Consider the following 21,909-nt stretch of genomic DNA (forward strand, 5'->3'; position numbering starts at 1 on the left):
TCAGCATGGACAGTCTGGCGTTGGCCAGTACTGGAGCAGTGTGAGACCACACTGGGTGACCCAGGTTCACACTTGGTACAGACAAATGGGCTGTCCTGGGGAGAGCTGAATGGACAGGCCTGGAGCCACCGGGGAAAGTGGCCAGCTTTGTCCCAGCACTAATCTCTGCTTTATCTACTGAGCTTGAACTAGGGGATGGGAGGGGCAGGAATCCTGCCTATTTCCTACAGGTGGGGGCTCTGCTTGGGGAAAATGGCAGAAACATCCAGAGTCAACTCATCCCAAAGGGGCCTGTTGGCACCCTTTTTCTCAGAGCCTCAGCCTTCTGGGCCCTAATCCTGCTTAGAACAGGAAATTGGAACCAGAGGGTAGAAGGAGAGGAAGCCCCCTCAGATTAACCCCTCTGGTAGACACACATACCCTCCACATGGTTCTTGTTAAGGAGAAGCAAGCGGGAGCCTTCTTCATCCCAGAGCTTGTGTGTACCTTGTTCTGAGGGCCAAAAAAGAGGCTCTCTGCCTTGGGGACACTCAAGCTGAGTGTGGCAAGGACACCTTACAATTTGGTATGAAAACATCAGCCCTCTGCCAGCAGGTGAAAGGAGAGAAAGGGAGGACACTCGTGTTCACTGACGGTCGCTCCTGCCTCGTGCCTGCTGCGGCAGTCCCTAAGGGCCTGTGCAGCTGCCCTTACGCTGAGCAGAGCCAGTTGGTGGGAGCAGGCTGGGAGTTGGAGATGAACGTGAAGGGCTGCCATCCTGCCCCAGGTCCGTGCCCCTCCTGTCACAAACCACTGCTCCTGTGGCGGCAGCTGGAGCAGAAAGGGGCCTGGCCATTCCCAGGAGCCTGCAGGAGGGGCCACACACCCTGGACAGGCCTGATGCCACAGCATCACCCTGGGATTGCAGCACTGGCAGGGTGTCCACACTGGCCACCTCAATGCCCCCCACCCTTTGCTTTCCCCTGAAAGCAAAAATTCTTCAGGGGACCCACCGTCATCTGCTGGAGGTCCTGGGAGAGCTGGAAGAGCCCCAGCCAAGATCCGAGGGTGGCCATGCCTCATTCCTTAAGCAGGTGCCATCCAGAGGCCAGCAGGAAGGGCAGGGCTTGGGCCCATGTCTCCCTGGGAAAATGGCATGGGGGGGCACAGGCCCCTCTCAGCTCCGACTCTGAGAAGCAGCATCCTTCACCGCCCAGCAGAGCCCAGGACTCCCAACGAGGCAGGGGTCTCCGACAGCCAGGCTGAGCGTCCTGGGGCCCTGCCTGCAATGGGGGTGCAACCCCAGCACTGCGCAGACACTTGGGGGAGAGGAACCCAGGCCAGCCTCTTCCAGGAACCACCTCAGCCTGCATGGAGGGAGAAACCGAATCCATCTCCTTGGGCCAAGGCCACGGCCGCCTCTGTTTCTGCGTCTGTTCAGCCTTTGGTTTTTTTCTTTAAATGGAGGTTCTTGTAACGGAGAAGGTCTCTCTACCACTAAAGAGGAGGAGGCCAAGGCGGCAAGGCCCCCGTGGTGTTATGTGGGGCAGAGCAAGAACCCTGAAAAGGAGGAGTGGATATACTCAGTGGAGTAGAGGCCGTTGGCCTGGTCCGACGGCATCTGCACCCAGACCTGGTCGTTGGGCCGCAGCTGGAGCACAGCCCCGCCAGATGCCTGGTCCAGGTAGCCCTTCTTGTATTCATCGTAGGTGTATGTTGCTGGTACGTTGTTCTTGTACAGGGCCACCCACACATTGGTGCCCTTGACATGCACGTGGTAAGCAAAGTAGTAGACCCCGCCCACAGGGCAGGTGAAGATGCCAGTGGCTGGGTTGTAGCCACTGTGGCCATTGTAGAGAGTCCGGTCAAATTTAACAGGCATGCCGGAGGCGGGAAAGGGCGAAGTGAGCACAGCGGTGAAGGCAGGCGTTGTGTGGGCCGACAGCTCGCCCAGCCCAAACTGTGGCTTGCCCCCCTTGCCCAGCACAGCGCCCTCCACTCCACCATTGGGCAGGTGCAGGCCGGCGATGCCAGTCTCATCAAAGGCCCCGGGGGCCCCAGGGGGACCAGGTGGCCCGGGAGGCCCAGGAGGGCCAGTGAGTCCTGGGGAACCGGGGACCCCAGGAGGCCCTGTAGGCCCAGCCACTCCGGGTTCCCCCACTTTCCCCTCTCCAGGGGGTCCTGGCAAGCCCGGTTCACCCTTCAGGCCTGGCAGTCCCTGGGGCCCAATAGGACCTGCTGGGCCCTGGAGACCTGGGATTCCTGAGGGGCCCCTCAGGCCGGGCTGCCCAGGAAGCCCCAAGTCACCCTTCTGCCCCAGGGCTCCTGCCACCCCTGGTCCCCCAGGGCGGCCTGTGAAACCAGGCTCACCTTTGGGCCCAGTAGGTCCAGGGGGTCCATGGGCCCCAGGAAGTCCTCTCTCTCCTGGGAGCCCAGGTTTCCCAGCCAGGCCACTAGGCCCCTGGTCACCCCGAATACCAGGCACTCCTGGGGGTCCTCCAGGCCCTGCCTCCCCCTTGGGCCCAGGGGGCCCACGTCTGCCAGGGAGCCCTGCAGACCCTGGAAGTCCTGGGGGGCCCCCAAGGCCTTGTGGGCCCTGCTCCCCTGGCTCCCCATCCTCACCTGGCTCACCCCTATCCCCCAAGAGTCCTGGGACCCCAGCTGGGCCCCTGTCCCCCTTAGGGCCCGGCAGTCCTGGCACCCCATAGCCAGTGGGGCCTATCAGGCCAGGGGGGCCCCGGGTTCCTGGTTCCCCTTTGGCCCCTGCTGGGCCCTGTGGCCCTGGTACCCCTGCCGCCCCTGGTATCCCCACACCATCCACACCTGGGGGCCCTTTTGGGCCCAGAGGCCCTGGCTCCCCCCTGGGTCCTGGCACTCCAGGAGGCCCCGACTCACCCTTATCTCCTGGGGCCCCAGGAAGCCCATCCAAACCCGGTTTGCCCAAGCCAGCTGGACCAGGGAGGCCAGGTGGTCCAGGGGCACCTCCCTGCCCTGGGGCCCCAGGTAGCCCTGGCTGGCCTACTCCATTATCCCCCTTGAGGCCTCGATCACCTGGGGGCCCAGGCTCCCCCTGGGGCCCTGGCTCCCCTCCGAATCCTGGGGGCCCTGGCACTCCTTGGGGGCCTGGCTTCCCAGGGACAGCAATGCCTGAGGGTCCAGGGAGGCCAGGCGGTCCTGGGGGGCCCCGGAGGCCCTGGTCCCCTCGTATCCCCGGCTCTCCCCGAAGCCCTGGCTGCCCTGGTGGTCCGGCCTTGCCCGGGAGCCCCGGGGGACCAGCCTTGCCCATCCGGGAGAAGCCAGGGGGCCCAGCAGGGCCAGGCTGTCCATGTAGCCCTGGCTTTCCAGTGCCTGGTTTTCCTGGGAAGCCAGGAGGGCCAGGGGGCCCCCGAGGCCCAGGCTTCCCAGGCGGACCAGGCTCGCCTTTCAGGTCCATTGGCAGCAACGGTAGAGGCATTTCTGAGGGAGAGAGAGAGAAGGGGCAGTCAGGGGCCTGGCCAGTGGAGACGGTTGGACCCTTCTACCCACTCCCCCATGGGGTACACTACATCTGCTCATAAAGGCCACACCCCGTCTCCCCTTCGTGTGTACATGGATGATGGAGTTTAGGGATGGTCCAGTGGCCATCTTGGGGGCTCCTAGCACCCAACCTACCCAGGTCTTGATCCTTCCCAAAAACTTGGGTGACTCTCATCCCCGCAAGACCTGGAGGGGGAGAAATGGCCGCCAGGTGGCGCCAGCAGCCCTCCTTAGAACCAGTTGCAGCGGGGCACCCCTACTTCCGTCCCTCCTCCTTCCCACCCCACCTGAAGATCACCTCTGCCAGCCGCCCACTTCCGGCCCCTCGGAGGGCCGAATCCCCAGACCGGCGTCAGGAAGAAAAGGGAAGTGGAGAAGGTCTCTGCTGGAGACGGAGGGGCTGTGGCTGAGGGCCAGGGAGGAGCCGGTGGGGGTCAGGAGCTGTCTGAGGCCCTGCGGGGCGGGGAGGCGCTCACCCAGGTACTGGCCCTTGCCCTCGCGGAAGGGCGGCCCCACGGGTCCTTTGTGCATGGGCTGCACGTACTTCACTGGCGCGTAGCCCGCTGCCCCGCCGGCCCCGCCTCCGGTGGCCGCCCGCGGTCCGCACCCCAGCAGCAGCAGCGACAGCAGTGGCAGCAGCGAAGATAGGGGCGTCAGAGCCCCCCGCATGGCGTCCGCGGGCGTGCTGCAGTGAAGAACCGAGACGGGCCATCGAGCCAGCCCCCGGGTGGCTTAGCACCAGACCCAGGGGCTCACAAAAAGATCAGAATGTACACCTTCCAGAGCACCCATCTGACCTCGGCACACCCCTGCTAAAAACCCTTTGATAACACCCACTACCATGTGCTGGGCTGGCTTTCTGCCAGGTACTGGGCTGAGTGCTCCAGAGACAGGAACTCACTTAATGCTCTCAATACTTTAACAAGTTATTATTATTGTCATCCCCATTTTCCAGATGACAAAACTAAAGCAAAGGTCAGCAGAACTGGGGGCTGACTAAGGTCTGTCTGACTTCACATTATGTTGATGGTGCCCTTCTGGGGGCTCCCCTCTGCCTTCAGGATCCTCTGTGGTGTCTGGCATGGCATTCAAGACCTTTTTAAATCTAGTCTGTGCCTGTGGCTCTGACCCTATCACCTACCACCCCTGTCTCTCCTCCTCCTCTCCACCATACCTTTGCCCCAGACATGAGGCAGCCTCGCACTTCTGGGCCTTTGCCCCTGCTGATTCTCCACCTGCGATGTTCTTTCAATTTCCTACTCATCCTTTAAGGCCTTTGGGAAGCCGTCACCCCTTCTTCTATAAAGTTAACCCCTCACTCCTTTGCGTCCTGACGTAGCCCTGTCACAGCACTTAGCTCAGCTCTGAGAACAAGGCCTGTCCAACAAGATGTGGACACCCAGCCTGCGTTTTCCACTTGCCAGCTAGAGTTTCCACTCTGTGAACCTCACTTTCCTCATGGGACAAGATGTCCACACAAAAACACATACCCAAATGTTCATGGCGACATTATTCATAACAGCCACAAAGTAGAAATAGCACAGATGTGCACTGGACAGATGATGGCATGACCATACGACGGAGTATTATTCAGCAATAAAAGTAAAATACTGCTACGTGTCACATTACAGGAAAACCCTGACAACATCATGCTAAGTGAGGAAGCCAGTCACAAATTGTATATGATTCCATTTATATGACGTGCCCAGAATAGGTAAATGTAAAAGAGACGAAAGTGGGCTAGTAGTTGCTGAGGGCTGCTGGAAGGGGGAAAGGGAGTGACCACAATGATGGGTACAGGGTTTCCGGTAGGGATGATGAGAGCATTCTAAAATTGACTGTGGTGAAGGCTGCCAACGGCAAATACATTTTTAAAAAACCATTGAATCGGACACTTTAAATGGGCCAACTGTTACGATGTGTGAATTGTATCTCAATAAAGATGTTATTTTTATTTTATTATTTTAGAGACAGCATGCGCATGAGCAGCGGGGAGAGGGGCAGAGGAAGAGAGAGAGAATCTCAAGTAGGTTTCATGAGCTCCATGCTCAGCGTGGAGCCCCACGTGAGGCTTGATCCCACGACCCTGTGATCATGACCTGAGCCAAAATCAAGGGTTGTACGCTCAACCAACTGTACCACCCAGGCATGCCAAAGACGTTATTTTAAAACGCTGGACTAACAACCCGCTTCTCAGGGCTGCCGTGATGAGAGGCGATACTGTACCTGCCTCTCAGTGGGCACCCATCAATGTTGGAAGGAGAGACTACCCAGCATTTTGCACATGCGAGGCAAGTCCCTCCCCTGCCTCCCTGCTCTGGGCTCCTCTCACCCCCAGGGGCCTCTCCACACATGTGCCTGAGTGCACGAGGTGTTTGGGGGTGGGTTATGTACATCCAGGATGCGTGTGGGGAGCAGAGCCCTCCCTGGTGCTGGGCTGAGTCTAGAGGTGCTCAGTATCACACAGAGCTTCACAGGAATGGATGCAGAGCTCAGGAGAAGGCCGGTGAAGCTGCCAACCCAGCTCTGCCATCAACCGGTTTTGTAACATTGGGCCCATAGGTCCCTCAAGCTCCCCGGAGCCCCAGAACAGTAACAGTAACGTCCACCACCTGTGGGGCTCCCCAGCCCACAGCTCTGCAGGCTCCGTCTCACAGGATCCTCTCAGTGACCCCTGGGGCTCATACAGTTATTATCCCCATTTTATAGATGTAGAAACAGAAGCTTGGACTAGAAGAATCCTGCCCAGGATACAGCCCTCCACACAGGCCGCCTGTTCTGTCTGCACCACGATTGATGCCAGGACTGAGGCTGCAGCCTCTGGGCCCGGCCCTCAGGTAAGTCCCGCTGATGGAGGCTCTGGCTGGCACTGCCCTAACGTTTCAGCCCTGAGAGGCTTGCTGGTCCTGTTTTCCACATGAGGAAGCACGTGCGGTCCGAACCTAAACCTGGAGCCCCAGCCCCTAACCACCGTATTGTCCCACCTCTCTGGCACGGGATAAGGGCCCTCCTGCACAGGCCACTTGCACCGGGCAGGGGCCCTGGAGTGGGGGTGCTCACCCATTCACACAGCCAGAATGATCTGCCTGGTGGGTGGGCAGGGGTGTGAGGGAGCAGGCAGAGGGGGCAGAGCTTGTAACAAGAAGCAGGGGGAGGCAAGGGGGCCGTTCTGGCCTGGTAGGCCAGAGGCCACGGTCATGGCACTGTCACAGGAGGAGTCCGCACAGCCCTGGTTCGGGGAGCCCTCACCCTCTTCCCATGCTGAGCTGAGGCCTCACTGGGGTAGAGGGTGATGGAGGGTGAGGCAAGCCTCGGGTTTAGCTGGAAAGATGCTTAAGGCAAAGGACTGTGCGGGAGCACAGGCAGGCAGGACACCGAGGCAAAAGTCCCAAGTCCAGCCAGGAGCCCAGGCAGGACCCCCCAGCCAGCTCCCCATCTTACAACCTCCTTGGCAATGCGGATCTCTGGGAAGTGTCCCCGCCTCACACCCTGTGGCTTCCTAAACTCGCCCTGTCCCAGCACCTCCTGCACTGTGCCCCCTCCACTGAGGGTGATAGGTCTGCTGCAGGACCCCAGAGCTGATGTCTCCTCTAGAGTGAGCCGGGGCTGAGTGAGGATGACAGCTCACTGCAAGCAGACCTCCAGCCTAGTGCTTTGTTCAATGAATGATTTCATTCCCCGGGGGGCACCTGGGGGGCTCAGTCTGTTAAGCATCCTACTTGATTTTGGCTCAGGTCATGATCAGGGTTTGTGGGATCGAGCCCTGCGTCATGCTCTTCACTGACAACACGGAGCCTGCTTGGGATTCTCTCTTCCTTTCTCTCTGCTGCTCCCCTGCCACCCCCAACCCCCCACCCTCGCCGCTTGCACTCTAAATAAATAAACACTTAAAAATAAATAAATAAATGATTTCATTCCCACAAGGCCCCTGGGAAGGAAGAGCCCCCCCCCCCGCACCCCCCCCTCCCCACTCTTCTTTCTGGAGATAGGGAGCCTGAGGATTTGAGCAGAGGTCTGTGAGAACCAGCAGGGGGAGGCAGACAGGAGAGGGCAGCCCCTAGACAGACAGACAGAGAGGCTCCAGACTGCCTGTGGGTTTGGGGAGAGAACATCACTCCAGCTCCTGGAGGGGAGGCTGGCTTCTGCCAGTCCAGTGGGGGCCGGGGAGTGGAAGCAAGCCCATGACCTGGAGAAGGGGTGTGCTGAGCCTGTTCTCAGGGCTGCAGAGAGAAATGATGCCCCTGGAGTGGCACATTGCGGCAGCCTCGTGGGACAGACTGCCCCCAACCCAGCCACCATCAGACCCAGGGGTGCCTGGGTGCCTCCAAGCCCCCTGCCTCCTTTCCACCGGCACCCCTTTCTTGCCCCTCGCCCCCCTCCCGCGCCACAGGCTCCCTGAAGCTCTGTGGCTTCTGAACACTCAAGTCTCCAGATTTTTACTTATCCTTGGACATCCAGGGAGCCTATCGGATGCCTGCCCTGGTCCCAGCTCTGTGTTCCTCTCTGGCCTTTTCACTCTCTGTCCCCGCCACATTCTCCCCACTCCATGCCCAGCACCAGACTTGGCTGGTACACAGGGACACTCCATAAAAGTTGGATGACCTCAAGTCACCATCAAGTTTAAAGACCCTGCCAATAACTCACTCAGTCCTTTCCTCAGACTTTGTACCTGTCACACTGCCCTGGGAGCCCCCTCCCCAGGCCAGAGGGGTGCAGGTAGGCTAGATTGGGAAGAAGTGGGAACACTCACATTGTCCCAAAGGACTTCAGCTAAGAACAGCCTGCACAGGGAACAGAGGTGCAGAGAAAAGAACGATTCACTCGCTAGGAGTGTCGGGGTTCAGGGGAGGGCCCTGAGGCTCAAGGCCGGCTCTGCTGTGTGACCTTGGGCAAGCCATTACCCTCTCTGGGGGAACACAGGAATCAGGGCAGATGGGAAGAGGCTGGGCTGGCAGGGGCGGGAGGTGGGGTGCATAAGGAGACGCTGATTCAGGGGATTGAGTGGTGGCGGCAGCAGGGTAGACACGGTGTTTGGACAGCTGCAAGTCCTTAGCGGGGATTTCCCCCTTTTCAACAAATCCCCGTAAAACAGCGTTTTGTCCAAGTCAGCGTTTTGTGGCAGCCTGGGCCTCCTCCCGGGGCGGCCAAGGAAGCTGGCTGGGAGTGCAGAGTGCTCCAGGGTCTTTCAGACCAATGCGGGGTTGGGGGGGAAGGACTGGGTGCCGGCAGGAAGAAGTGGCACAAATATAGACCCCTCTCTCCTGGACATGGCTGCAGGAAGGGAAGAGACCTCAGCTAACAGTGACCCCTCCCCACCAGTCCCCTCTCTCAGAGGGTCTGGTCCCAGGGGTGACCAGCAGAGGGGACCCGGGCGATCCTACGTAATGTAAAGGCCTGCGCACTCCCCATCCCACTTCACAGATGAGCTACCAGAGGTTCAGATAAAAAGGGGGGCTGAGGGAGAAGGCTCCTAATGGACCATGCAGGGGTGGGGCTAGTGTGGCCCTGGCAGCCCCCCTCCCGGGGTTGGGGGTGGATGGAGCTCAGCCCTGCACAGGCTCCTACGCTCCAAGCCCCCCACCCCAGACGGGCTGCAGCGGCAGGCGGCTGCAGTGGGGCGGGGGTGGGGGGAGCTCGGGGAGCGCTCAGGCAGCCCCGGGGCCTGGCCAAACCACAGGTATGTTATGAGACGCTTCCTGTTGTGGAGACATTTCTGCGGGATCCGGCTGCCCCGCTCGCTCCCCTAGTACCTCCTGTCTCCCCACTCACCCAGCCTCCCTCTCTGCTCTCTCCCTGGGTCTCTGGCCTGGACTCATTTCTCTCTGTCTCTCTCTCCAGCCCTGTCTCTGCCACCTCAACAGGTGAGCAGCGTTTCTTGCTCAGGCTCTCTCTCTCAGGGGTCCAGCCCTGGGGACCCCTAAAGCTCTCCTAGGTTCTGGCAGCCCCTGGACTCCCATTCCAGCACAGCCACTTATGAGATGTGTGATCTTGAGCAAGTGACTTAATCTCTCTGAGCCTCAGTGTCCTCACATGTGAAAGGATTGACTGAGTCACTGGCCCCTCCAGGTGTGCTGTTCCGTCCTGCTGCCCTGATGGCCAGGAAGTTGTCCCTTCAGTCTAACCTCAGTTTCTCTTGCTGCAAAGCAACATCTCCTCCAACCCTTAAAAAACTCAGGTGGCTTGCTGCCAAAGGCCAGGACCTTGTGAAAGTTCCAAAGTCAATTTTCTGGCCTCCCAGGCCTTTTCCCTGACCACTCCGGAGATGAGACTGACCAGGAGTCCCACAGCCTGCTCATGGCTGGGATGGAGTCATGGATCTCAGATGGGAGCAGAGGGGCTGCCCCCCTCACCCACTGGGCATGATGCCCACCCCACCCCCACCCAGCCAGGCAGCTCCGGACTCAGCCAGGGCTCCCTCCCTGGCCCCTCTGCCCCCTGCCTCTTTCCCAGCGGGTGGGAACTGGGGAGCTCTTTCCAGTCCTCCTTTCCTGCGTCTCACATGAAAGGGGTGCTACCTACTCAAGGCCCAGCCACCTCCATACCCCTTCCCCGGGGCCTCTGTCTGGGTCTGCCCCCCACCCCCACCCCATCTCCAGCCTCTCCCTCACCTGTCCACACAGGCCTAACTGCCCCCCCACCCCCACCCCAGACACCCTCACCTCTCCCCAGCCTTCTCAGCTAAGCTCCTTGAAAGGACCATCTCTACCCCTCACCCCTGCGTGCTGCTCCCACCCCTCGCCTGGTGCCTCCTCCCCCCAGCACCAAATCCTGCCTGTGGCCCAACTCTCCTCCCTCCTGGAAAAGCTCCTCCTCAGATTCTTCTCGGCTTCCTTCCCCTGCCCACTCTGCAGACCCAGGCTTGCCTCAAGGAGCTGGCTCAGGCCTCACATCTTGTCTCTGGATGTTTCTCCTGCAGTTTCCAGCTCTCACCAGCCCCACAGCCCCAGTCCCATCACGGAGGGCTCCCACATCAGCCTCCAGCTACAACCTCACTTTGAGCCTGACTCTTGTGTTCAACTCTGAGCTGAGCCTTTTCACCTGGCTGGCCCTCAGACACCTCCACCCAAACTGCTGCCATTATCTTCTCCCCATTACTGACATCCTTGCCTCTCCCACAGGCCCAGGCCAGATATCTGGACACCACTTCTGATCCTTCCTTCTTTACAGGGCAGTGAGGAATCTAGCCTGTACAATGCCTTCGCACAATTAGAAAAGGCTAGCCCTACTTCCAGCAGACTCAGATGCTCTCATTGCCTTTCCTGGGTGCTCTTGTATAGTAACCAACATGCACAACTGTACATTGCCTTTACCCTTACACCCCCAGTCCAATCCTGTAGACTGCCTCCTCTATTTCTCTCACTTCTATTCCTTTCCCTTATTCCCCATAATCTGTGTCCTAACACAGACCCTGTACTCTCCCAACACACAGCCCCGACACATTCCAACCATTTAGTAAAGGTTTGTTATATAAAGTTGCCAGATCCTCGCCCGCATTATCATAGCAGCCTCTCTCCCACACTCACTCTCAGCTTCTCTGTTTTCCCACAGATACTCCAACAGCACTTCTTGAACTTTAGTGTGCATCAGATGGTTTGTTAAAACACAGGTTCCGGGGCCACCCTCCCCCCCCCCCCCAAGGATCCTGATTCAGTAGGTGTGGAATAGGACCCACTGTCTGCATTTCTAACCAGCTCCCAGGTGAGGTGATGCTGACCATGTGTGGACCACACTTTGGCATGGCTCTGCCCATGGCCCTCCCCTGCTCTGGATTCTCCAGTGGCTCCCTAGCACCAACTTCATAAATTCCATGTTATTCCGCAATTCATGTGGCTTCCTGGACAAGGAGGCCTACTTCAGACCCAGCAGGATGTGGACCAATTTAGATGATGGAGGAGGTGGAGAGGGCAGAGATTGATGGTGAGCCTGGCAAAACCCCGAGATCACAACGGTGGCGCCCACTCTGAGAGTCCGACGGAGGAGGAGGCCGGGACAGTCTGACTGTGGGAGCCATGTGGGTGTGTGCCATGCCCACCTGTGTCCCTTCCTCCGTGTCTCGGTGTCACTGAACCCAGATTCTCACCCGCCTGTCCCTCTCAGGCATCTTCCGGGTGTCTCTCTCATCCCACCTCTGTGTCACTGTCCTATTTTTGCCTGTCTCTGTGACCCCATTTGTCTCTCTCCTCTCCTATGTCCTTGTACTTCAATCCCTGTCTGAGTTCCAGCCTCTATAATATAATCTCTAGCTGTCAGTCACTTGATGGGACCCTCTGAAAGGCCAGCATTTATGGCCTTAATGCTCATGCTAACATCAGGTGTGTGTCTGACCTCCCCAGGTGGAGACTTGTGGAGACAGTGCCCCATAAGCTGAGCTCTCTGTCCTTGCAGATCAATAGGAGACTCTGACCGCCTCACATCTTAATGCACAGGCATGAGGATTGCTCCAAAACCAAAGAACTGCGTGGAATCTTGGACTTGGGGGTGTGAAGGGAGGTAGCCAGGCCAGGGCAGCGTTGCCTGGAGGCCACCTCATCATCCAGGTTGATGGCAGGACAGGAGCACTGTCCCTGCCCACCTTGTGTCCCCTACCAGGTTTCAAATTTGCCAAGAGTCCCAATATCCCTCACCTCTGCAGGCGTGTCACCCAGACCACAGGGACCTCAGTCTGAGAAGCAGCACTATCAGCAGGCTGGAGAGACAGGTCAAAGCTCTAAGGTCCATAGGAGTAATGGTGGAACATTCCAAACTGAGCGCAGAGCTGAGAACATCTGGGCAAAGAGGAATAGGGGACCTCTGGGGTGGGGGCACCCCAGAGGCAGAGAACTGCACGTCTGCAATTGGACAGAGCAAGACACAGACTGGAGATAAAAATAGGGCTTCACCAGCCAGGTTGCTGTAGCCTGGACGAGGGCTGCAGACTCCCCATTGGGGAAAACACACTTGGGAGTGAGAGGAGCCCGCTCCAGTCCTGGGCCCCAGCACCCTCACATCCAGGCACCCCAAACCTAGTGTTTTCCTCTACCCGCCTGCCTACCTTTGCCACACAGCCTTCTCCGCCCAGAATTCCCTTTCTTTCTCCTTCAAGCAAACATGTGATTCCCTATTTAAGACAGCTCAAATGCCGCCTCCTCCGAGCAGCCTTCCCTGCCTCCCTCAGGCAAAACAGCTACCCCTGCGTCCCTCTTCCTCCACCCCTACCTGACTAGGCTTGGCACACAGTATGCGCTCAGTACAGTCTGCAGCCTGGGTGCTCCAGCTCGTGGTTCTTCCAGAATCCTTTTCACCTCCGGGGTGTAGGGGGCTTGGGCTGACTCTCCCTCCCGCCAGGGATTAGGTCCACTTCTCAGGCCTCCAGCCTCTGCCCATCTCTGAGAGGAGAAGTCCCACCACTACCCTGGGGAGGAGCATCTTGGGGCAAAAACGTGTCCGGGGAGGTAGGAACAGCCATCTGGGGGCAGAAGAACCAGAAGAGGCCTGCAGTGGGCAGGACTCAGGGCAGTATGTGTCCTCAGACTGGCCCTGCCCTGCCAAGGGGCTCAGGCCTCAGCTGGTGACATCGCTCACTTCCCAGCAGAGGCCTTGAACTTCTGACCAGGACTCAACATGGAAATGTCCCCCCCAGACCCAGCTGTGCCCAAGGCCCAGGCCGGGCCAGGCAGGGCCTTCACGGCAGCCAATCCCTCGCCTTCTGGTTCACATTTGCAGCCTTTTCCGGAGCGCCACCCGCCGCCCGCTGCCGCTGCCGCCTCACGCCTGCCAAGATTCCTGAGCCTTCGCGGCTTCCCCGCTCGGTGGCGGCAGCGGCGGCGGCAGGAGGAGTCGGGCTGGGCTGGGAGGGGGCCCGGCAGGAGCACAGCCAGGCCACTGCACCCGGGCAGGCCAAGCAAACACAGGCTGCGCCAAGGAGCCAGGGCGAAATAGTTCACAAATGAGAAAAAGCTGCTTCCGAGTTGGGCTGGGGTTTTAAAAGCCCAGGCCGCAGGGAGCTGAGGTCACCTGCAAGAGGGGCTGCCCGCTAGGACACCCTGAGCCTGGGAGGGGCTTCTGCTGCAGCAGGCGGGAGCAAAGTTAGACAGCAGCAAGCACAGGCCTCATCCGGCTGGGGCTATCAGCGAGCCCTGCCCCCAAATCTAGCTTACCTCTCAGGTCAGAGGGGCCTCTGAAGGTCCCAGCAAAGGCAAGGCCTGAGGATGAAAGAGAAACAGTGAGGAAGATGCCAGGAGCCGGGAAGCCTCCTGCCCTGGCTCAGCCACCCAGTGCCCACCGCAGGCCTCTTACCGGGAGCCTCTGCTGGAAATTGGCCCCAGTCTCAGCCCCTCATCTCAGGGAGCCAGGATGAGTGCCCCACAATCACTGTCTTCCTTCATCTGTTCCCAGCACACTTGGCAATGCCCATGGGGTGCCTGGCCCTGGCTTGATGGAGTCCCTCCTGCCCTAAGGCCCAGGCTGAGGAAGCTTCTCTGTGTGCCAGGATCCATGCTGGAGATGTCCCTACTCTCTGCCACGCCCTGGGCTAGGGTGGCCCCTACTAGAGGCTACAGTTCCTGCCTGAGGAAGCTCCTTCTATGTGGGGAACCGAGGCTGGGCCTTGGGGGCACAGAAATGGCTCAGCCCCATGCACTTCCCTGCCCTAAATTATCTGGAGGCATCAGACAAGTGACCATCACACAATTGGCTAAGATCTCTGGGTTGGGGGAGCACAAAGCAGGGAACATTGCCTCCACCTTGAGTTCCCCCAGAGGCTTCATGTAGGAAGGGACTCTGGAACTGGATCCTGAAGGGAGAGTAGGAGTCTGAAAGGCAGAGTAAGAAAAGGAACTTCAGGCACTAGGAAGCTGCTTGGCAGATACAGGGAAGGTCCAGAAGTGCCGTGGGCTGGAGAGGACAAGTAGGAGCTGAGAAGGCCAGGGCAACAAAGTGAGGAGCCTTGAATGCCATGCTTGCATTTCTTTGGAAGGCAGTGGGGAGCCACAGAAGGTTGTTGAGTGGGAAGGAGATGTGGTCAGAGCCCTGGATGGCCAGGTCCCCATTTCTGCCTCCATCAATCATGTCTAGTTTATGTCACACAGCTGGACACAAGGGAGCTGAGGCTGTAGTCCAGGCCCAGCTGTAACTCTGGGGTGGATAGGGAGGGGACACCTAGCCAGCCTACCTGGCAGGGAGGCCAGCAGCAGCGTCACTTTCTCCTCCAGCTGCTTGCTTGCCTCTGCCTGCTCCCATGGAAACTCTGACATCCCAGCCCCGTCTCTTGCTGCACAAGCAGCGAGATGCCAGAGCCAGCACCTCCTAGGCCTTCCCTCTGACTCAGCTAAGACCTGCCTCAGTCCCCGCCACTGAACGCCATGACCCTTCACGTGGGTTGTGAGGCTACTCTCCGAGGGCCCGGCCCAGCTGATGAGGTTGAGTGGGAGGTCCTCACTGCCCAACTCAACCCTAGCCTCTCTGGCCACAGCCCCCAGCCCCACCATGAGGCTCAGGGAGGAGGAGTGATTTATGTCAAATCTGGGCTTTGAAGGATGAACATGCATTTAATGGGGGGGTGGCGGGGACAGGCAATAAGTCCAGGCCGAGGGAACAGCACGTGTGAGGGCGTGGAGGTGTGAAAGCCCTAAACGTATCCAGAGGATGGAAAAAAACAAACAAAAGAACTAACCGATCATAGCTAACATTTATTGTGCACCTATTATGTGCCTGGCTCTGGGTTCCTGTCGTGGATGATCTCATTTCACGAAGCAGGGTACTTTGCCTTCCCTTCTTACAGAGGGGGAAACCAGGGACAGAGAGGTTAAATAACTGGCCCAAGGACACACAGCTCATGAGGGATGGAGACTGAATTGGAACCAAGGCTGTTGTCTCCAAAGGGGCTCTTAACCTCCGCATTATACAGATGATTGGAAATGAGAAGGGCTAGCTGGTGTCAGCCTGAGAACATCAGAATCAGAGACCCTGGGCCCAGCCTACAGCTGGCTCCCCACCCCTCCCACGTTAGCATTAATGGACAATGGTCTCTAAACCCCAAGTACATTTTATGCCTTGGACATGGCACTAGGCATGCTCCTGGCACTACGTTATCAATTTTCATGTAACCCTGGAAGGTGGGAATTGTCCCATTCTGAAGAGGACCGCTAAGATCCAGAGGGGTGACATCCATTCTGCAAGGTTACAGGACTGGGAAACACAGGGGCCAGATCTTAACTTTGGTGCTTGCCCAAACCCCAAATGGCCAAACCCCTACATAGTTGGGGTTCCTGGAGACCTCAGCCATGGGTCTTTCTCCCCACTTCTCCTCCACGGCACCTGTGCTGCCTCAACCCAGATGGCAATGGGGATAGGCAAGGCTGGGAATAGGATGGGCAGCTACTGTCAAGGGCCTCAGGAACCTTCTCCAGTTGATCAAGGCTCCCTCAGTCCTACAAACTAGGAAGCAGGGGCGGGTGGGTGTGCCAGGGCAGTGCCCGGGCCTACTTCAATGGGACTCTGTTCTTAACCTCCACCCACAGCTGCCTTTCCTAATCTCCTCCTTGAGCCCCTCCCCTGGCGACATCTCCTCTTTGCACGGAGCCTGTCGCCAGCTAAATCCCAGGCCAGATGTGGGTGGGATAATCTGCACCCCCCAGCCCCCTGCCAGCTTCTCTGCAAAGGGCCCCCAAGGAGGCTGGCCAGGGTCCCAGGCCCCCATCCCCATCCTAACTTTCCAAACTGAGGTGCTGATCGGCAAATGATCTGCCTGTCCTGGAGATGGGCTCATGGAAGAAGTCCCCATTTTCCAAGCAGGCCCAGACTGAGAGTCTTGCTTGAAAAATCATGATGGGTGGGGCGCCTGGGTGGCTCAGTCGGTTAAGCGTCCAACTTCAGCTCAGGTCATGATCTCACTGTCCTGAGTTCGAGCCCCGTGTCGGGCTCTGTGCTGACAGCTCAGAGCCTGGAGCCTGTTTCAGATTCTGTGTCTCCCTCTCTGTCTCTGCCCCTCCCCTGCTTGTGCTCTTTTTCTCTCTCAAAAATAAACATTAAAAAAAATTTTTTTTAAAGAAAAAAAGAAAAATCATGATGGGTTAAGAGCCCAACTGCATGGATTCGTCTCCTAGCCCTACCTCTTACTAGCATGTGACCTCACTCCTCTGTGCCTCAGCTGCTTCATCAGTGACATGGGATCAATTCCTATTCATGGAGCACGTGTAAGGATTCCATGAGTTAATTTCATATAACGAACTTCTCGTGGTATTTGGCATATAGGAACGTTCGATAAATGTCTGCTATTATTATTATAATTATCATCACCACAACCCCTTCCCAAAGCCCTGTGAGGTTAGTATTCTAAACCCTATTTTACAGATGAAGAAACCGAGGCTCAGGGAGCACTTTCCCCAGGTCACTCAGCCAGTTAGTGGTGGATAGTCCCAGAGTCTGCACCTAAGCTGAGGGAGCCCACAGATGATGAGGACAGCCTCGCAGCCCCCTGGAGCAGAGGCACAGTGGGGGCAGGGAGAAGGGGGTCCCCTCAGCCCCTCCTGCCTGACCGCCAGGAGCTCCCCCCTGCCCAAGTCCCTGCTGCCGTCCCTGCTGCCGCCGCAGGAGGGGACTCTGCATTCCTGGCTAAGCGGCCGGATTTGCTGTGCTCCCGGAACTATGAAAAGAATGTTTGCCACGAGCTGAGCCGTGGTCGCCTGTCAGAGGAGCGCGGCCTGAAGGGCCCACGCAGGGCTGCATGGCGGCCAGCACCAGCCGTGGTGGGAGGGAACAAGGCTAGACACAGAGAAAGCTTCTGGGGAGTGAGGGCTGTGGCCGCAGGGCAGGGATGCACACCACAGAATCAGACTCCAGGGATTGATTTTCCGGAGAGGAGAAAGGACCCCTCCACCCCCCAGTCTACATCGCTCCTCGGCACAGGCTCTAAGGAGAGCCAGGGTGGCATCAGTGGCCCGTCTCATAAATGGGATATGGGGCCCCAGAGGAGAAGTCACCTGAGATCACACAGCAGCCAGTGGCAGAACTGAGACCCAGTTCTGAGACCCAGAACTGAGCTTCCTTCCAGAAGCTTCCCTCCCTTGTAGGGCCCACCAGAACCACTGTGGGCTCTTAGACACTAGAAAACACCATCCTAGGCCCCTCTCTTCCGGGCTCTCTGGGCCTGACCTTCTCATGCCTGCTACACCCCATGTTCCCCACCCCACAAAAAGTGCCTTGTGCCGTGAAAATGTCTGGGGGCACTGTGGATGCTCAACAGTTAAGTTTCCATCCCTTTCTCCACCAAATCAGGCCCCGGAGAGGGCAGTGACCCGGGAGGTTGGTGGGAAGCACATGAGTCAGGCATCCTCACAGACTTGGGAGTGAATCCCAGCTCAGCACTCAACAAGTTGACACTTGGCCAGATTATTGACCTCTCTGAACCTCCACTTTCCCCTCTGTTAAATGGGCCGCTGATTCTTGCCTTGCAGCACTGTTACAAAGACTAAATGAGACATGTGAACATAGGAACGGGCACACAGTAGGCACCCAATAAACTCTTACTGTTACCCTCCCCCAAGGGGACAGAAAGAACTGATGTTAGAGAAACTCAGGTGATAAAGTTCCTTCCACCCCAGGTCCTTGATGGTTCCTGCTAGTGGAACGGCCTCTGGAAGGAAGGGAGGCTTGAGGCCAGGATCCTGGCCTCTGGTCTCAATTCTGCTACTGGCTGCTGTGTGACCTCAGGCAAGTTCCTCTTTGAGTCTCCTTGAGTCCACCCCTGAGATGATAAAGCCGGCATGGCTCCCCCCACGAAGCACTAACCCTCTACCACCCCCTTCTGCTCTCCAAGAGCCAGGAATCTCAGCCAATCCAGGTGGCACGGGCACAGTCGCCTCCCAATTCGGACCTTTCCAAGAATCTGACTGGAAGCAGGACCAAGTCCTCCCACGTCCCTTCCCAGGATCCGCCCAGAGAGGTGCAACCAACACTGATCAGCAGTGTGGGGGAAAGTCCCAGGTGCTACACCCTGATGACACGTGTGACTTGGGACCACTCCTTACCTCTCTGCAGGTAAAATGACCCCTGGAGACAAGCATTAGCATTCTCATTTTATAGATGAGGAAACAGAGGAAGCCGCTTACCCAGGGTCACATGGAAAGGAACCCAGGTCTGTCTAACTCCCAAGGCCACCTCTTCCGCTCACTGCACACACAGCCTTCACTCAAGACCCACTGCCCACACCCCAGGACCCTGGAAATGCCCACAGAACAGAGTGGATCTGGAATTCCCTTTCTGAGAGTGTGACTTCCCTGGCTGATGTCTGGGCACCTGTGTATACACATATGGCCTCACACCCCTACTCGGGCTTCTGTACACACCCCAGGCCTCCCAGACACTACACCCCCAAACTCATGACCACACTCAACACCCAGTCCCTCGCTATCTCAGCATACCAGACTCCAGGGTCCAAATCCATACCTCTCCTTCACCTGCCTCCACTAGAGACAGGCCACAATCACCCAGTAGAAGGGTCCTGGCTGACCCTGTCCTCACCCCCACAGCCAATCACTGAGGCCTGACCAGTCTCTCCCCTTACTCCTTCCTCTCATCCCCATGCCAGCCACCCACCTCGGCAGCCATTGCATTCACCCTCAAATGGGCCCAGCCTCCTCAGTGATTTCCTTGCCTATAAGATGCCTTTTTATCCTTGCCCCAGGAGCAACCACAGTGATTCCCAGACTGCATCACTCTGTGGCTCACACCCTTTCTCTGGTCAGGGCTCTTGGAAATCTGACCCCAAAGTAGTGCTCAGTCCCTCCCACTCATTCCCCTTCTGTGTGATCCACCAATTGCTCACTGTCCCCTAAGAGAACCTTCCCACCTCCATACCTTTGCACTTGCTGTTCCCTCTGACTGGGATGGCCTCCATTCCCCCTTTTCACCACCTGCACCTGTCAAAGTTCTCATTCTCCTTGAAAGCCCTAGCCAGAGTCACCTCCTTGGTGTTGCCTCCTTGATAGGCCCTCCCTCCGGCACTTTGGCTTGCACGGTGCCTCCCTCTCATGTACCTCGACGGACACTTTGAGACACAGCTGCACCCCATATGACAGGCCCCTGTGCCTCTCCAGTTCTCCACTCCAACTCTAAGTGCCTCGGGCCACAGATGGGACCCGCTCATCTGAGGCTCCACCGTCCCATAAGGGGAGCCCCCCATGCCTGCTGCTGGGGGGTCTGGAGTGGGCTGGGGGGCCAGCAGGGCTGGGAAACTGGGGCTCTGCCAACCTTTGGTCTGGCTCAGACTGGGAGCAGAGGAGGTAGTGAGGGGTGGTTAAGCTGACAGCCCTGTTTGGTATCTTTCCCCTCCCTCTTGCTAGCAGACAAATTCACTTCCATTTTTTCTTTCCTCTTCCACTGAGCCAAAGAGCAGAAACGCTCATTTTCACTCTGGTGGACAAAGTGAAACCAGAGGGAGAGACCCTGGTGAGTGTGCCTGAGTGTGTGAGCGTGTGTGTGAATGCGTGTTGTCCTGAGTATGTCTGGCTGGGCCACATGGGGCCTGCCATGTGTCTGTAGGAGTTTGGGTGTGTGTGTGTGTGTGTGTGTGTGTGTGCGTGCGCGTGCACACACGTGCCCTGTCATTTCAGCATCTGTGGTGGTGTGTGTTCAGTAGAGCATATTCACCTGTGTGGTTGTGCATGACTGTCAGTGGGAGGGAGTGTAGCTGTGTGTGACTGTGAATATGTCTGTGGTATGCCCTCATCGTTCTGGGATGACTGTCCAAGGATCTGTTAGTGGTCACCAGCCCAGCGAGAACCCAGTGGAGGCATCTATGCCCCGACCAAAACTGCCAGCTCCCCTGCAGAGTGGGTGCCCACCAGACACCCCCCCGCCCCCGTCCCGGGCTCTAGAATGGGCTCCCTGAGGGCACTCCATCTGCTCAGGGCAGTGAGGGTCAACGCCCAGAGAGAAACCCCAGCCACCCCAGCTCCCCACCCTTTCAAATGACCATGGCAGCTTCCCAGAGGTGGCCTTTGCTAAGGGCACTCTGAGGAGGGGATGGACCCTTGCCACCAGACAAAGGCACGGGTCTTAGCAAGAGGCACTGAAGCCAGACGAGAGGAAACACTTCTGGGTTGCGAGGGACCCCTGACAGAGGCCTGTCTGGAACCTAGCATGTTCTCACACACACTGGGGGTCTCACCCAAGCACCCACCGACACACATTAATCAACTGGCAGACACTCACTGTCCCCCTCGCACCGCGCAAGTGCACACACTGACAGGCGCACACACTGGTACACCCGTACACGCAACAAGCAAACTCAGAGAGTTTGCCCTTCCCCAGCTGACCACTCCTGGGGAATGGGGAGCGAACCGGGCTTCTCCACCCAGGGACTCCCGGGGCTACCCCGTCTCCAGCCTCTGGACACACACACTGGGGAGGCTGTCCTGGGGTCCATAGACCCCAGTCCCTCTGGGCCAAGCAAGGGCCCTCTCATCCCTGCAAGTCTCGGTTCCAAGCTGGGGCAGGGGGATGCTGAGCCTCAGTCTCCAGTTTGGGGGTGCTGCCAGAACACCTACAATAGGAGGGACCTGGGGGCAGAAGCAGAAAAACAGAGGAACTGGAAGGTGGCCAGCGAGCCAGGAATGGCAGAGAGATGGAGAGAGGGGGAAGGGAGAAGCTGAGGGGTTTCCCCTGCCCAAGGCTAGAGGGGGGCTTTAAAGCCCCTCACCCCTCCTGTCTCCTCCACCGCCCTGTGGGGGAAGCTTTGTCGCTCCCACTTCGCAGGTGGGAAGGGAGACTCCCAGAGGTGAAGTGATGTGCCCAGAGCCCCATCATCTAGGATTCCACCCGGCAGTCTGATGCTGGAGCCCCCACTTCTGGGAGAGGAAGGGAGGAGAGAGCTTTATCCGGGAATCTGCCTGGGGGAAACGGGGCACAGGGAACGGGATGGGCTCTCTCATCCTAGCGAAGGTCCCATCCCGTCTCCACCCCGCGGCCCAAGTCGCTGGTCTCGCTGTCCCAGACAATCTCAGGGGCAGCCTAGGCCAGGTCCTGCCCTCGGGAGCCCCCAGCCCCGGAGTCCGAGCCAGCCTCCCGGCCTTTACCTGCAAGGGCGGCCGCCGGGCGCCGCTCCCTGCCCTCGAGGGCCGCCCGGGCGCGCCGGCTCCTGGCAGGGAGTGTCGTCGAGGTCCGCGCCGGCGGGGCTCCGCGTCGCTCTGCCGGCCGCCCCTCGCGGCTGCCGGAGTGGGCGGGCGGCGCGGGGTGGGGGGGGGCTGGGGCGGCGGGAGGGGCGCGGCGGGGCGGGGCCTCCACCCTCCTCTTTCCACAGCCACGGCCAAGGCCCGCGCCCCGCCCGGCCAAGCGCGCGCCCAGCCGGGGCCTCGACGTGCGCCCCCCCCCCCCCCCCCGCCCCGGCCTCCCTGCGTCCCAAGCTGAGACCCCACACACCCGCGCCTCCCCTTTCAT

The 21,909-nt window shown here is 58.6% G+C and overlaps 1 protein-coding gene and 1 long non-coding RNA gene across 4 annotated transcripts; one reads left to right on the forward strand and one right to left on the reverse strand.

Moving 5' to 3' along the window:
- Positions 1 to 1,422: 1,422 nt before the first annotated feature.
- COL8A2 (collagen type VIII alpha 2 chain) lies at positions 1,423 to 21,689 on the reverse strand. Of its 3 annotated transcripts, XM_027059663.2 has the most exons (5): positions 21,549 to 21,689; positions 13,632 to 13,676; positions 12,120 to 12,260; positions 3,972 to 4,180; positions 1,423 to 3,435 (listed from the first exon to the last, which is right to left on the reverse strand). In XM_027059663.2, exons 4-5 carry the CDS (start codon positions 4,162 to 4,164, stop codon positions 1,517 to 1,519), a joined length of 2,112 nt encoding a protein of 703 aa, XP_026915464.1. In that variant the 5' UTR covers positions 4,165 to 4,180; positions 12,120 to 12,260; positions 13,632 to 13,676; positions 21,549 to 21,689; the 3' UTR covers positions 1,423 to 1,516. The 3 variants fall into 3 exon arrangements, with proteins under 3 accessions (XP_026915464.1, XP_026915461.1, XP_026915467.1); XM_027059660.2 differs by lacking the exon at positions 12,120 to 12,260; XM_027059666.2 differs by lacking the exons at positions 12,120 to 12,260; positions 13,632 to 13,676.
- LOC113599427 (uncharacterized) lies at positions 6,203 to 11,748 on the forward strand. Its single transcript, XR_003420284.2, has 2 exons — positions 6,203 to 6,332; positions 11,044 to 11,748. It is a non-coding gene; the product is annotated as an uncharacterized LOC113599427 (long non-coding RNA).
- Positions 21,690 to 21,909: the final 220 nt, after the last annotated feature.

Source organism: Acinonyx jubatus, chromosome C1, assembly GCF_027475565.1.
Source record: "Acinonyx jubatus isolate Ajub_Pintada_27869175 chromosome C1, VMU_Ajub_asm_v1.0, whole genome shotgun sequence".
Classification (NCBI taxonomy): Eukaryota; Metazoa; Chordata; class Mammalia; order Carnivora; family Felidae; genus Acinonyx; species Acinonyx jubatus.